Below are 16692 nucleotides of genomic sequence, written 5' to 3' on the forward strand. Positions count from 1 at the left end.
CAGGACTCGCGATATTTTTTTCTCAAGTCAACCGTGTAATTTACATAACGTTAATCGCGAGAACCATAACTTCGTTTTCCGGTCGGTTTAATTGCTTCCTCGCGTATGTTACACGACTCTTTTCTCCTCGAGTACGATGCCGTCGACGTTTTCGCGAGACACGGGGAAACAGGATTCCATTCTCGCGAGGAACTAAAGTGTGTCTCCATAGAGGCTGGCACCGCGATACGATATCGCCGAAAGTTACCGCGGGACCAAAATATTCGACGACGAAGGACAGGTTCAGGTTATCGCGATACATCCTTCACCAGGAAGGTATCTCGGCCCGAAGCTCTACGCCGTGCATAGCTGTAGCGTATACGGAGAGAAACACGGCAGGAATTGTTATGCAAGCGAAGCGAACGATCGTAAATGGAAGCCGGAGAGCGAATCACGATACACGACAGATCAGGGTCGCAGCCCTTCGCGGAAGGGTAGCTTCGTCCTCGTACAACGCGAGAGGGTGCGTTAAATTCCCCCTCCCCCCTTTCTTCCGGCCTACACGTAACCTCCCAGTGTTGTAAAATCGAATCACATGTGTGTGACTCCGCGGTTTTCACGTTTATCCCGTTACAAGAACGATACGAGATTATCGCGAATAAATATACCATGTAATTACTCAATTATTATTTTCCTTTAAAATACGTGAATATGTAAATGTTTTTTTTTTTTTTTTTTTTTTCCATATTTATAGCGTGCGATACACGCGATGACATTCATGATGGATCCTCTTCACGTCTACCCTAGAGTCTAGTAAGAGAAATAAGATTTGTTGACGAGGGTCCGTAGGACTCGTAAAAAAGACTATCCATTCTATCTGTTCCCTCATTCCACCTCAAACCACAGGAATCCGATGATGAGATATGAAAAAAATGAAAAGTGATATCCGCGCTAACAGGAGACCATCATCATCGCGGAGTTTGCTGGCGGAAAAGGCCGGCTTTTACATTTCTCCGAAATTTGTCACTTTACACAGGAATATTCGACGTTCAAGTTTTTATATCAATAATTGTAAACTTCTGTAATAAATATCACGAAACATTTATTACTTGATTTAAAGTACAGATGTATAGAAAATCTCTTCTCTCGCGTGAAAGTGACGTTTCGTAATTTGTTATTTCCACGAAACTTCGTAAAAAAAATAAAAAATAAAACAATATAGAAAAATATTCATAAAAAATTATATACATTGTTATGTATAATATCAGAGAATTAAAAACAGCGAGCAAAAGGGCCTTTTCATAAGGAATAGAGACGTTATGTATGTATATACACATTCACACACGTGTGCATACGATGATAATGTATATGTTAGACTGACGTATGTATTCGCCTCGCGATCTTCGTGTTCCACGGTAGCGTCATAATGACGGCAATTAGTTTCGCTCCATTGAGTTCTAAATGCGGAGACTCGGTCATCAGGGGTGCAGAGCACCCAAGGAGGCTTGGAAGGATCTTCGTGGTGTCGGCCAGGAAGTTACGGCGGCGCGGTTTCTCCTGCGGTTTCATCCTACTATCCTGGCCGCTGTCGCCGTCTTTCTTATTAATATGCTAATTTTACACGAGCATCGGCCCCAATTACGGAACCGAGATCCCCTTTGGCGGATTCCCGGCGACGCGATCGCGTCGCCGGGAACCCGTCGACAGACGTGGATCGTAATTTCTGACGACGTCCACATCGACGTCGTCCAGGGTGTTCCACGGATTACGGCCACGTGTAATACGAAACACCTGCGACCAGGAAAGTATATACGGCCATGCACACATAACGCACACATACGCACACATGCATAACAAGTGAATTCATCCCTCAGGAGTCACACCTTCGAGGAGATATAACGATCACGCGAATCGCGAAATGTCACGCAAATCGTAAAGTTCGACGCGTTTGCGGGGAAACGTAATGTCGTTTATTTCCGTTTGCAAGTCTGGCATCGACCATTTCAATTACTCTATGTTTGTGTGTTGTATAATTATATCTCTCTTTGATTAACAAAAGTAATTTTATAATAAAAGAATCTCCAGCTCAGCTATACGTATTTTCTTTTAATACTTCTTCTCTACGTTAAATTTCGAAAGTTTACAAGTTGAATAGTTTTTAGCTTATTTAACTTGTAACATCTCTCACGAGTCTCTTCGGTCTGTGCAATGTAACTTGTTGAAATATAGATATATAATTAATGCACCTTGTGCGCGCGAATGAATGAGACACGAGCGAGTTTAATTCCATTTATTGATAACGCTCTTTCGGTTCCAAGGGTGCGGACTCGTCCCTGAAGACGGTTCCAGAAAGATCGGGGTTACATCAGGCCTCAGGATCGCTCATGAGTGCCTAATCGGTCGCCCTTTGTTAATCCCCCGGAGGGTAAAAAGATTTGCCGCTTCAGCGGCTTTGAAAGAAAGTGGGACTGCCAGCTGATCAGGAGTACACGAGAAGACGGAGGCAGCTTGATCACGAGTTCTCTCACTTATTGTTAGCTCTACAGTTAACTCTCACTCTGAAAGTTGTACTACGTGTATCTGATTACTGATTATATCTGATTTAAGTTTAGTTCGCGTAGATCAGACGCAACTTGCTTGAGAAAGATACTTCATCACTCTTCTGTCGCATCTTAACAAAATTTTTCATAATATTAATATTTTGATTTTTATTCTATTTGTGTTAAATTTTTGATTATATAATTGTATGTGATATGCATTCTTCGACGATCTCGCAAAGAAAAAATCGCCACAACATGGTCACAAAGATAAAAAATTATTTAGAAATTTAGGGCAATCTGTACAACAGAGATGTCAGCGTTAATAACGAATGTTCAGGGTAGGCCAGCTCGCCCTACAGTGCAAGATGATGACGCGTTCTGCATCCCCACGTTTCATTCTTCGCGACTGGTCCTACCGCTTCGGCAGCCATTTGATACCAAACTCAGACTGCACCCCATCAGGATATCATGAACGCGGCCTGCATCGCGAGGGTACCACGAGTACGTCAAACCCGATACGGTCAATCAGTTACGGTCGAGCAGGTTCGAACAAATCTCGTCCTGGTCTCCAAGGATAGCATAAAAAGCACGACGGTTCTCTCTCTCTCTCTTTCTCTCTCTCTCCCTATCCCTCTCTCTTTCGAGAGAGAGAGAAAGGACGAGACTCGCGTTCTTTCAGCTTGATGCATCTTTGCGGGATGGTCCACCACTTTCGCGCGATTAATAAGATTACACGAGAGTGACTTCGCGGTCGGTTCGCGGTCGAGTTTTTACGAGGAAGGAACTGAACCGGCTGGCGCATGCGATTAGGAACATATAAAACGAACGTGATACGTGGGAAGGAAGGGTGGTCGGCCGAGTTGGCGAACACCGTAATCGGTCCCGGCTAGTCTGGATAGCGTCGATTTGGCCTCACATGATCAGGAAAGCATCTGGACGAAGTGGACGATACACGGTGGCGCGACATAGGGAACAGGAAACGAGTAGGCGTGAGTTATGACGACGACATGACGACGTGCGAGAACGAGAGCTTTAAATGGTTGCTCGAATGCCGCTTTGCTCCGTGCGGATCTAGCTTGGGACAAACGCGGGAGAGATAAATGCCAAAAGCAGCGAATAGATAAACAACCTTATGGGGATCTTAGGAGCGGACAGAAGGTCGAACGTGTGCTAGAGCCGCCCTATGCCGCAGGCCGAGGGCTCTCTTGCCTCTCGTAAAGGCCACTCGCCGCGATAATAAGAGAAGCTGGAAATGATGAATTAAAGACGACTTCTCTAGACTCTAGACCAAGAAAATCGGCCGCCGCCAAAACCGACACGCGAATTGTTTATAAAAAAAAAAAAAAAAAAAAAAAAAAAAAAAAACCGCGACATTTGAAAAAGTTTAAAAAATATATTATAATAATATAAATGATATATGTATAAATATATAAATATGTATATCAAAAATAAGATTTTATGGAATTCAGTTCAGTTTTTTTTAAATCTCCTAATTAAAAATCTCTCCTATATAATATATATGTATATAGACATTTTCATTCAGAATAGAATAGATCAGAATATTAGAATAGATTCCCTTTTCAACAATATTTCAATTAATGAATTTTTATATCTTGGATAATATGATATATATTTGTCTTTTACCTTATAATTAATTTAAAAAATCTTGTAATAATTTTTGCAAAATGGGGACGATTGTTTAGCCCTTTCTAAAAAAGGTCCTTTTCTAAAAAAGGCATGTTAAGTCGATTCTTGCAAGTATTGGTCCTTCTTTTCCGCGATACTGATTGACTATTTCGATTCGCAATTCGCATTGTGCATTATATTCGTAGCATCTAAAGGCTGTCATCGCGAGAGTTAGCAGTTTGACAGTTTGTTCAAAATAAAATAAAATAAAATAATATGTTATAATATACCTTATCCGCAATTAATATTTTTTGACAGAAATCAGCTGATAACTATCAAAAATATTAATCGAATTTAAAGTATATTATAACATATTATTTTATTTTATTTTGAACAAACTATTAAACTACTAACCCTCGTGATGACAGCCTCTCGATGCTACGAATATAACGCACAATGCGAATTGCGAATCGAAACAGTCAATCAGTATCGCGGAAAAGATGCAACAATACTTGAAAGAATCGACTTAACTTGCTTTTTATTTTTAGAAAGAAACGTTATAATATTTTAAATTCGATTAATATTTTTGACAATTATCAGCTGATTTTTGTCAAAAAATATTAATCGCGAATAAGATATTATAACATATTATTTAAAATATATTACTATTCTAAAATTGTCAACATATTATATATCCCCATTACCGCTATAAAAATGTTACAAAATAAACAATTTCTCACTCACCGATACGTGCAACAGCGGAGTTGTAGTACACAGCACGTTGATCTGAAAACAAAATATTCAAATTATGTATATACATATGTGACATATATATGGGCATGTGTCGAATATCTCAAAACAATGCAGTTTAGAACAAATGTTTTTATTTTGCATACCTCACAGTTGCCCCGCTGTCGCCCGATGCCTCCCAAGGTCTCCTCCTCCTCTCTTGGTTGACCGTCATTGCTCCTTCATAGCACTCACAACACTCGCGAAAACACGAATAATTACGATTGTTCGACACTTTATATGGCACTCCCGACACGCGAAACTTTACACGACACTCCCGAAACGACACGTGAATCGCACTGTGTATCGCAACGCTACCTGTAACAAATAAAATACATACATATATTAGAATAATCTTATTATTTCAGATTATAACATATACAATATAAATATAAATATGTAAGCTAGAATATTTAATTGGCAAATTTTCGCTTTATTAATATTTTTGACAGATAGCAGCTGATTAAAGCGTTAATTTGGTAATTAATTTTTAAAATATGTTATAAAAATAAAAATAAAAATATGTTTTAAATAATATGTTATAATACTTAAAATTCGATTACTATTTTTGACAGTTATCAGCTGATTTCTGTCAAAAAATATTAATCAAGAATAAGGTATTATAAATTTACAACATATTACTATTTTAATTTTTTACCATATTATTATTTTAAAATTTAATTAGCAAATTAATGATTTAATCAGCTGATTTCTGTGAAAAAATATTAATCAAGTTTAAACAAACTTTATATTATTTTTTTTTAATATCATTCTTTTTTAATATAAAATTAAAGAATGGTGCGCGCGTAACTTGTATTGTTTTATAGATCGACTACGCGATCGTCTTTCTTTACTCGAAAGGAGAAATAGAAAACTGTCTTGATAACAGGTTATATTAATTATGAAGCTGCTCGTTAAGCGACAAATCACAATCAAGAAGACAAGTTTAAATTACTTATTTATACGATGTAACATCAACATTAAATCGGTTATGTGGTTGGAAAGATTCAGAAAAGCCATGGAGCCGGCGCGGAAAACGCGAACCGGAAGGAAACTACGAGCCGCGATATTACATGGATCGCGTAATTTGAAATTGGAGTATATTCCCCAGGAGGCGATTCAGCCGACGCAGGTTCTTAAAGAAATACCTTCCGCAAAATATCAGTCAATTAATCTTAAATGACGTCAATGAAATGATCGTTTTTATTCTAAAGAGCTCAATATTTTTACATTCATAACACAGTTCGACAAAAAATAACTTTCTTTTGAACACAAGAAAAAGAATAAAATCATTTCTCATAGTTTTCTTTTACGCGAAATTTACAATTCCTTACAATTGATGTGACGTGATGTAAAAATTTGAAATCATATTCAGCATTGAAAAGACTAATGAGAAATGATTATTTTATTTTTAATGAGTGTGTATGTATTTTTTCAAACTATATCATTCAGATTCCGCGGCTACTTTTGCTGTAGCTCGAGCACTAGCAGCTTCCTACTCTCAAGCAGAATTGCAATTCCTACATCTTGTATATATATATATATATACAGGATAGGAGTTTGAAATATTATTAACAAAACGAATACCGATCTCTCGGTAAACTCTCGTATCATATATATGTATTATAATATCGCGCATAGTATCTAATCATATAGAATTTACGCGCAATACTTGTGAAAATTTCGCTTTCACTTCGGGAATCAATTTGCGATCGCGAAGGTCAAGTATTCGCGGCTAAAATTCATTCTGGGACAGACACTTTCTCCGCTCACGCTTCTTTTCCCCCTCATCTGAAAGGTACGCGTAGACGTGCACTTTTGCGGACTGACCGGAAGCGATGCGCTTCTATGGCGCGGCGAGCATCGCGACGTCCGGCCGATCGCGGTCCTCGGTTACGAGGTGTCGGGCACGATCCTGGAAATGGGCAGACTGGCACACGAGAAGACAGGCTATCAGATGGGCGAGAAAGTCGTCGTGCACAACTATCCCGTCTGCGGCGGTCTGGCCGAAAGCTGTCTGGCTCATTACGGAGTAGGAAGGCATTCTCTATCTTGAATGAGATATGCTAATTTTTTCAAGCTAACTTTTCGCCGCGAATATTCCGGGTGATTGAATATGCGCGAAATTTTACACTGACGGATATTCGCGATTTTATCATTCCTCATACGCGATGAAATGCCAAGACATTAATCGAGAATTGTTATAGGACGTGTTTAGATTAACCGGACGAGTGTCCCTGAAAGATGCGGCGACCGTCACGGATGATTATTTCTCGGCGTTGTTAACGCTGGGTCGTCGAGCTCGCATTCAGAGAAACGAGTATTTTCTCGTTAACGCGGAACATTCTCGTTCCGCTTTGGCTGTCATCGATCTCGCCGTTAGAATATTCGGAGCAAAGGTATTTATGGCAATTTTCTATCCTTTGATTTTAACTTAAGTAATAAAATGATAATGAAAAATGCACACGCGCGCGCTTTCCTTCGTGAAGAATTTTTGTAATAAATTTCTTAATCCATGTAATAAGAATAAAACGTTTTAATTAATGTAATTTTCAGAATTCTCATACAAATATCTTATCAAAAATTCTCACGCATTTTCTGAAAATTTGCATCCTCTGTTTCGAATAATTATCTACATTGAGAGAATCTTCTCTTAAAATTTACCCTGAAAATCATGGTAATCGTAGGACAATATGGTATAATATGGAAAGAATTTCTCTGATTAATATTTTTATCACAATAAAAATAATATCTATCACAATAAAATATAAAACATGTCTGATTAATTTTATTAAACTACATAGTAAAATTAACGAAACATATTTTATATTTTATTGTAATAGATATTATTATTTTTATTGTGATAAATATTAATCAGAGAAATTCTCATAAAATTCTTTCCATATCATATATTGTCCCACGATTATCATGATTTTCAGGGTAAATTCTAAGAAAATTCTCTCTGTAAGAACCTGAGGACGGATTTTGCCTTTCATCTCAGCCGATAGCTCTGTGTAGCGATGTAAGGCGAGCCAAGCTGTGCGCTGACCTCGGCGCGGAGGTCGTGTGCGATAGAAATGAACGGTGCTTGCCGTATAAATTGAGAAAACTCACCGGGAAGGAAAAGGTGCGGGTGTCGATCGAGACCGAAGGCGGGTCGTATTTTCGGAGCATCGTCAAATGGTGCGAAATCACGCTATTATGTCATGAAATCACTGCAAGTTTTGTCGCCTGGTTTTATCGAGGATGTGAAAAAAAAATATCGCGAAATTACAAAAATAGAAGACATTCATGACCGAGTTTCATTTAAAAAAATGTATAAATTTGTATATACATATATTTACCAATTATGATGAATTGCAATTTTCTCTAATAGTTGTCACAAATCGCTGCAGAAAAGCCCATTGCATCTGCTATGGTGTCTGTTATATATACATTTTTATTTATTTTTGATAGCTTGAAGCACGACGGCCTAATCGCTCTTCTCGACGATGCTCGAGATAAACGGCATCCCGATCTTTACCTCGTGTCGCCGAATTACACGGTATTCGCGGTCGCCGCGGAACATTACAAGGTCGCCGACGCACTGGTGTACAGGTTAGCACCGAGATTTTCAAGATTCTCTCGCAAAAGACTAGAAGATAGAAAACTCTCGCACAATAATCGGAACATAACCTTTCTTACCCGACAGAGAGACTGTGCAACATCTGCTGGATTATCACTCGGAACGCGCGATTCGTCCTCATATCTCGGCGATTTTCGGTCTGCATCACGTCAACGATGCGTTTGATTATTACACGACGGTGCCGAGCGGAAAAGTGTTGATCGATATGAAGGATCTTGATCGGTTAACTGTGTGCGACGAGTTTTAATTATTGCAATAAATCAACTTTGCGGTCCGTTCGCCAAATTAACGCACCGCTTTGAATTCACTCGCGACTTGAAGTCGCTCACTTTGATCATGAAATTTGCCGCGAAGGGGCGGTAGCGTCCAGAGCGTCATCAGTCACGTGACTCTCTCAAAACCTGCGCGCAATTTTTGAATGTTTAATTAGTATATTATTGATAAATAGAATATTTTCAAATCAATTTATAATTTTATCAATTTTATATTTGATTTAATAAGCAGTATAATAATTTTTTGCATTCTTTCATTTCGTATTATGTATGTAATATGTCGCTATTTCCGGTATCGCAATTACCAATGTCGATCATATCAAGTTCTCTATTGTCTGCTCCAGATAAAGTACATTTCCTCAAAATTAATCTGTCAAAATATGCATATAATATATATTCGATAAGATATAAAAGATAATTATTAAAAAAATCAATTAGCAATATTGGTCTCCAAGAATGACCTAAAGTGAATGCATAATTTTCGATATATATATTTATAGGTACGTGATATCGCTTTGAGTATCCCCGCCGCGAGATGACGGCACGTGACGCGAAAAGCTCGCGCTATCGAGCGCGACGAATGCAACCTCGCGGCCGGTGCAAGTTGAAGCGAGCGGCAGCGCGTGTCCGCCTCAGCTCCGCGATTAACGCGCGTCGCACGTTGTCGTGGTGCACGGCTTCCCTAATCCGCGGAAACCCCCGGTCCGGGCTCGGTCTCGTCGATATCGCGACATCCGTGTGTCTTCCCGGTGTGCGTCTCGATATACACAACATCTGGGCGCGTGCAGCAGTATTATACAACGCTGCCTTGCTCTCCATCTCTCTCCGTTCGATTCGAGGAATCGCGTCCGTCGTCGCGAGTGACGGTGTCGCGCCGCGCCTTTCTCGCACGCGACGTCCGCGGAATTAGCATTCGCGCGCGCTGGTGCGAGAGAGAGAGAAAGAGAGTGAAGAAAGAGCGCGAGTGCGTGCGGAAGGGGTGAGAGGAGGAACGAGCGAGACAGTGTCGCGTCGCGACGGTTCTTTTCCGGTTTCCTCGCGGCTCGCTCGTCGTCGTCGCGCCCGATTATCCTCGTCCGTTCGATACCGCACGCTCGTTTCTGCCGTCGATATCTCTCTCTGTCAGTCGCGACACAACGACAGCGGGGACGCGACAGTGATACTACTACATGCAACCTGTTGTCCTCTCGCGGCACGTTCCGTGATACGCTGATACGCAGCCGTGCTGAGCAACGACGTGCTGGCGGCCGACCTAACCTCGTACCCGACCTGGGAAACGCGCCGGCTCATCGACGCTCGGAGCTGACGGCAGTATGAACGGGTAAGCCAACATTCTCTGAATTCTTTACGAATCAATCCTCTCGTTTTCTAACGAGATGGAGAAAAAGAGGAGAGAAAAAGACAGAGAAATAGAATGAAAAATAAACGAAGAGGGAAGGGTAAATTAAATGAGAGTGTGATAGCAGAATATACAGGGTGTCCCATAATTCGCGAACCACCCGTCAGTTGCAGGTAGAGCATGTTGAACTGAATAGAAAAGTCCTCTACCATTTTGCGATTTTCGCAATAATTAATGAGAAATAAATTAAAGAAGATCAGCCAATTCGCGTGACGACGACGAGAAAAGACAGCCGAGTTTCACATCGTTACTAAGCATGCGGCGAAAAGAAACAGTATAATGTTACACGGTTGCTAGGCGCGCGATGAAGCGGGGAGGAGCGCTTTACAAAAGACAGTAACTACATACGAGTAGCGCTAACTCTGGACCCCCGAGTGGGCTGTCTCTTCTCGCTGCACGCTTATCATCGCTCGAATTGGCTGATTTTCTTTAATTTATTTCTCATTAATTATTGAGAAAATCGCAAAATGGTAGAGGACTTTTTGACTCAGTTTAACCTACTCTACCTACAACTGACGGGTGGTTCGCGAATTATGGGACACCCTGTATATATGACTGAACGAGAATGAAGGATATATAGCTATATATATCTCGAAACGAAATGTTATGTACAAAGATTTTTGAAGCAGAAAGAGAGAAAGCGTTTCGAATTATTTGATGCTCTGGACAAAATCGCTTCGAAAAATGTAAAGCTATGATTTTGTTTATATCTTAAAATATACACATTAGTATAATATTGTGTAAATTAATAGATGTGTATATTATTAAATAAAACCAGTATAAATTATGCATATATAAATGTAATAAATTAATAATTGATCAGTCGTGACAAATAAATATAGTTTAGTTTGCACTCTTTATAAAATGGACCATTTAGCGTGACAAAGAGAAATTAAAAATTTATGTGATATATTAAATAGACTAAAAAGGAGAGAAAGAGTTAAAGCATCGATTGGGATTGTCTGTAGAGGAAGAGGAGTTATCAGCCGCTGAGAGAGAGAGAAAGATATCAGAAGGGATAAAGCAAGGGCTTTTCTTTATCACATGTCATTCCTCTTCCTTTTTCTCTCTCTCCATCGTTTTCTGCTCCTCTTTTTCTGACCTCGCCTTTGCGTAATGTAACATGCGGAGCAGCTCTCTCTCGTATCATCGGCTCTCTGTGCATACCGCGATCGCGTACAATTTGGCGAGGTGAAAAGAAAAATCCACCGTTGAAACTTAATTAAGCAACGGCAAAGTCCTTTAATCTTCGATATTGCGTAGCAACGACTGTTTAATCACTCGTGTGAGTTTGCTTTTTTAAAAATGCAATATATTCGCCGTGCCGATTCGGCTCGATAATCATCCCCTTTTCCACCAATTATGTTCCATTTTTAATTATATAAAGCGAATGAGGTACATACGCGTTTCATAGAAATCACAGTAACATTCGCTCGTTTGGATCAATTGCGCTAATTCTCGCAGAGTGCAATTTCCTGGTCGAAAGAGTTTTTATAATAGTAAAAATCAGAGAAAAAAAAGAGGAAGAGAGAGAGAGAACAATTAGTTTCGAACCGCGTAAAGAATCGTAATTTCTCACGAAAATCAAAACGTATTTATCGCGAAACATTGCGGAAATATGTTTATATGGATGTTATTCTCTCCTCTCCTTCTCTCTCTCTCTCTCTTTCAGCTTCCGGTTGGCCAAGCTTTTAGCTGTGTTTATAGAATCCCGGCGTACCGCTCGCATCTACGCACATTTTATGAATAATATTCGATTACACAGCGCAACAGTATCCGATATATCGTACAACACGCGTTTATTCCACGCCGTTGGCGTCCAATGGCTTTTGCGAGCAAACGAACGCGCTTTGCACACACACATACACACACTACACACATATTTCTGTATATAACCCCATTCTACTTATATTTCGCCATGGGCGGTACGGGAAACATCGTAAAACCACCACTGTTCGTAATATTTTTGTGGAAAATAAATACGAAAAACTCGTCGGCCCCGCCCGACAACTTTGGACGCTTCAATCTTTCATATTCGCTTTCATATTCTTGCCTCTCTAAGATTCTCATTCGTATTCCACATGCATTGTTAGCGCTAAATGTAGCTGTCAGATCTCTCCTCGGCGTTACATGCGAGGTTTGACAGAAGTAAAAGTCTCATACATATATGTCTAAGAATGTATTTTTTTTTTAATAGCAGATTCTTTGATCGTTTTGAAGATATTAATAGAATTTTAATTTGAAATTTAGAAAAAAGAACATTACGATGGAAAAAAGGGAAGACAAACTTGCAAAAAATTATTGATTTTTCTCAATATTTTTGCTAGGGAAAAATCCAAATTAATCAGAGAATCTGTTATTAAAAACACATCCGGTAATTTTGAAACATTCTATACATTATACAAACATGTTATTTAGCTTACTTGTATATAAATTATTTATACATTTGATTAAGAGAATAAAACAGAATTGAATGAAAAAAGAAAGAATCGTTTTGCAAAAGTATAAGTACATTACATATTTACGGCTTTGACTTCCAATTTTACAATTTTACATAGAAAATATACAATTCATTTGATCACGCTTAATTAAAGTAGATTCGTTTTTCGATCTTATCGGTTTTTCGCTCTCGGAGTTTCCAGTTTTGTAAACCGCATCGCAAAGGGTATTAATGAACGAACTCGTGTGTTTTGCAAAAGTTATATATACCGCGCGCGTTTTAATGCGATTAGCGCGAATCTGAATAACTTTTCCCGAACGATTATCGAGTTTCACTCGTTTTCCCGGCCGAATTTAATTCGCTCATCGCTGGTATCGAAATGATAGTCGTGATACACCTCGGAATAAAATCGCACGATGACGTTTCGATGATGACGGAATTAATTCCGAATCGACGCGCGCGATTTATTCGCGATATTTATGCTTCTTTTTTTCCGCGACACGGAATGCATCGAAATGCATCGAAATATGCATTTTCACGCGTGTCATGTGCTTAAAAACTCTTCGGTCGGTATTCGACCATGTGGTAAGTTCTTGGGGTTTTATCAACCCACGGTCACGTCAAACCTTCGAATTCGATCATCTGTACCTATCGTTGGACGATACAAATCTCGTATTTTCTCTCAATAATCTCTATTTTTTCCATTTTTTTGTTTCATAGTATACATTTGACACAAGTGTGTACTAGCCGTAAATTAATCGCGCACTCTTAATCGAGAGTTTATATGTTGGTTACTTATAAATACCCATCAACTTTGATTGACACCATCGATGATGAATCGAATATCGTATATCGTCATTAGGGCTTATTACGTATTACGGTGACCGCTATATTCGTTTCGGCGACGGAATTAGATCCGTCGTCCGGAGAAACGAGAGACACATAAAATCCTGGCAAGCGATAGCCGCGTGGATTCGCGCCAGAGAGTGATTTACTCTCAAGAACGCGTGTCAAGAACGCTTCGTTTCATCCGATTCGTCGTCGCCGATCTCAAACGATACCTTGTTCCGTTTATTTTTCTTGCAGTCAACGTGATATATCCAGTTAGAGAGAGAGAGAGAGAGAGATGGATTCCATCGCACTTTGTACAGGCCAAAGTCTCACGGATATACGAGGTAAAAGAGAAAATATTTCTTTTGGATTTAAATTTATCTTTCGCGAATTTCCTCCCGCAATTGGACCGCGTATAAGCGCACAAGATTTCGTGCCAGATTTCACGCTTAAATTTTTCCGCGACCAAATGACGCGGAAATTACGCGGCGAGAAGCAACGAAATGTAGCTTACGAAAAGAACGCTCTCTCCGCGAATTGCGAAAGACTCGGGTTCGTACATAATGGATTGGCACTTCGCCGATGAGTCGCCGATAATATCTTTACGCTCTCTGTCAATACCGTCGAGGTCATCGCGCGCTCTTTTTGCAACCAGTCAGCAGCTGGATTCCGTTCGCCTCCGAATTTCGTCGTTTCAAAGCTCAATTTCAGACTTATTCTACATTTTTATTAGACTTAGTCATTTTATTATTTTATCATCTATATATCATTTTATTCCTATATAATTTTCCTACATTTTTTTTGGTGTGTAAAGCATCATTATTTTATATAATTTATCTCGGTCAAGTTTTTCGCGTTGTCTTAAATTAACTTGATAACTGTTTATTTTAATTATTATTAAGCGATAATCAATGAATCCGCCGAGATTTTGCTTATGCAAAAAAAAAAGATCTCTCTTATCGTATAGCTTTTTATATAACGCGTACAATCGGCCGGCGAAGACGCGCTGTTTAATCATATATTTTCATCTTGTGATACGATGACATCATTGTTTACATCAATTGTATGAAGACTGAATACTGATAGAGGTGTACCGTCTATCTTCATATTTCTGATATTATGTTTCACTGCTGCGCCTATTGATGGAGTTGCGAGAGGCCGGTGCTTAATCAGACGATTCGCTGAAATTACTAGATACGAGCTTTCACGAGATGTCGAAATATCCGTGTATCAGACTTTATCAGAGTTCATACATTTGTATATTTGCTCGTGATACATCTCCCAGTCGTTTCTCCGTTCAGTTACACGTACTGTTTCGCAAATAGTTTAGCCGGGGGTTGCTTTAAAATTAAACAAGGCGTCTCCCGATCGCGAATTCAATGAAAAAAATCTGACTTTTCTTTCGATAAAATTTTTGTCGTGGATTTTTCAATTTTCAATATGGAAAAATTTTGGCAAGTTATATTTAAAAATTAATTTTTTTTATTGAAAAAAATCCAATTGAAACTCCATACGATTTCAATTACTCCGTTGTATTTTGTCTATTTGCTACAAATAAAAAAAAGACGCGCCTCTCGACTGGTGCAGCTACCAATTTGGTCGGAGAGAGAGAGTGAGACTCGAAAGAGAAAGAAGGAGAGAGCTCGCGTGCGGCGAGATCGCGGATGCAGCTTCATCGGCGTGAAAGCACTCTCCGTCCCTGTCGCGGTAATCATCCCGTATTCATGTCGCGGAAGTGTCCTCTCTTTCGTTCACACGTGTACACCTGTACGACGAGCGGCGTCTTGCCAAGTGCGATTCAAAGTGTAACTCGCGAGAGGAGAATCGTGCATGTACCTCGTTAGTCATCTCGCGGAATCACGCGTAAAAACTTCCTTGACTTCATTAATTTTCGCGAAAGATTTCAATTAAAAATCTCCTCTAATCACATACCCTTTTATACATTTTCCCGTGAAAACCTGCATAGCGCGACGATCGAAAAATTAGCGAGTGGATAAATCGAAGATGAAGGAAGAAGGGTGAGGTGGACAGGAAGGATAGAGAGTTCTTCTAATTTAAAATCTGATTAAACGCTCCATCGCCGCAGCATCGTGCGGTCTATTCAGCCAGGCCGTTAACTACACTATCGTTACGTTACGCGTACATACACACGCGACTCATCTTCATGCGTACGTGCGTGCGTGCGTACGTGCGTGAGCGCGGGTCAAACTTCACGCATCGCCACAGCTTCACAGACTCGTCGTGCGCGATGAATGCGTAACGCCCGCATGTGCGAGAGCGCGCGCGCCCGCATCTCGCTCGTTATCGGTCGCGTTCATCGAACCGCGTACACCAAGCCCTCTGCCTTTCTGGGTAAACGCTTATCGGACCTGCTGCTGCGCCCGATGATAATTAAAATAGACAAGACTCGGCTCGCCCGCGCGCGCGCCATTCGCAAATATCTCGATCGCGCCATCAACAACCGTCATATTCCGTATTTAACGACATTCCCGCGACATATCCTTCATTATCACGAAGCAGCGAGAGCGCAGAATAATTATTACGTACGCGAAACATTGATGATCGAAGAATCCGCTTCGATCCTCTTATCGATGACGCATAAATAATAGAGTAAATATATGTTTCTTCTTCTTCAACATACATTCTCTTTCCCACCGCATCTCATAATGGACCGATGACGAAAATGTATTAGAAATTTTGAATTATGCCGAATGATATTACGTCATTCATCTCCTTTCTTTAAAATTTTATTTAGACATGAAATACATTAGTTACTTCTTTTCAGATAAAAGTTTCGGATGTATATATGCAACTGCTTGAAATAAAATGCGATTAATCTATATCTTATTAATAATTTTAGATAATAATGAAAGATTGTATATGTATATATTGCACATTGTTGTTATTAATTCAGTATTTATTTAGAATAATATATTGTTTCGCGTATATATTTAAATAAATCGTAAACGACATGGTATTTCTCGAAATGTCGACAAATTTAATTTCCAGCACAGTTTAATGATCAATTAACATGTAGCCGTTCACTTTCCGCCTTAATACGTGTATATACCGTGTATTTAGTTACCGTGCAGTAAAATATTCATTTTCGAGGACATCATATACGAGCAGTTTGGGCGGCATTCATCCCGGCTTTGTCGTAAAATGTACGATAGAACGACTTTGGTTTCTAC

The 16692-nt window shown here is 39.6% G+C and overlaps 2 protein-coding genes across 17 annotated transcripts in view; both read left to right on the forward strand.

The window, feature by feature from the left end:
* Positions 1-5925: 5925 nt before the first annotated feature.
* Positions 5926-8806, forward strand: LOC145938151 (protein Cryzl2). Its single transcript, XM_083041561.1, has 6 exons — positions 5926-6066; positions 6733-6966; positions 7142-7333; positions 7936-8117; positions 8391-8531; positions 8626-8806. The coding sequence occupies exons 1-6, from the start codon at positions 5926-5928 to the stop codon at positions 8804-8806; spliced, it is 1071 nt and encodes a 356-aa protein (XP_082897687.1).
* Positions 8807-9431: 625 nt separating this feature from the next.
* Heph (polypyrimidine tract-binding protein 1 heph) overlaps positions 9432-16692 on the forward strand; it is a 381098-nt gene continuing 373837 nt past the window's right edge. For all 16 annotated transcript variants that reach the window (XM_083042016.1, XM_083042017.1, XM_083042018.1 and 13 more), the window contains exon 1: positions 9432-10152. In XM_083042016.1, the coding sequence (XP_082898142.1) occupies positions 10145-10152 (8 nt within the window). In that variant the 5' untranslated portion in view covers positions 9432-10144. The remainder of the gene's footprint in view (positions 10153-16692) is intronic.

Source organism: Prenolepis imparis, unplaced genomic scaffold, assembly GCF_030444845.1.
Source record: "Prenolepis imparis isolate NDT839.2.m4 unplaced genomic scaffold, iyPreImpa1.0 SCAF_7, whole genome shotgun sequence".
In the NCBI taxonomy this organism is placed as follows: Eukaryota; Metazoa; Arthropoda; class Insecta; order Hymenoptera; family Formicidae; genus Prenolepis; species Prenolepis imparis.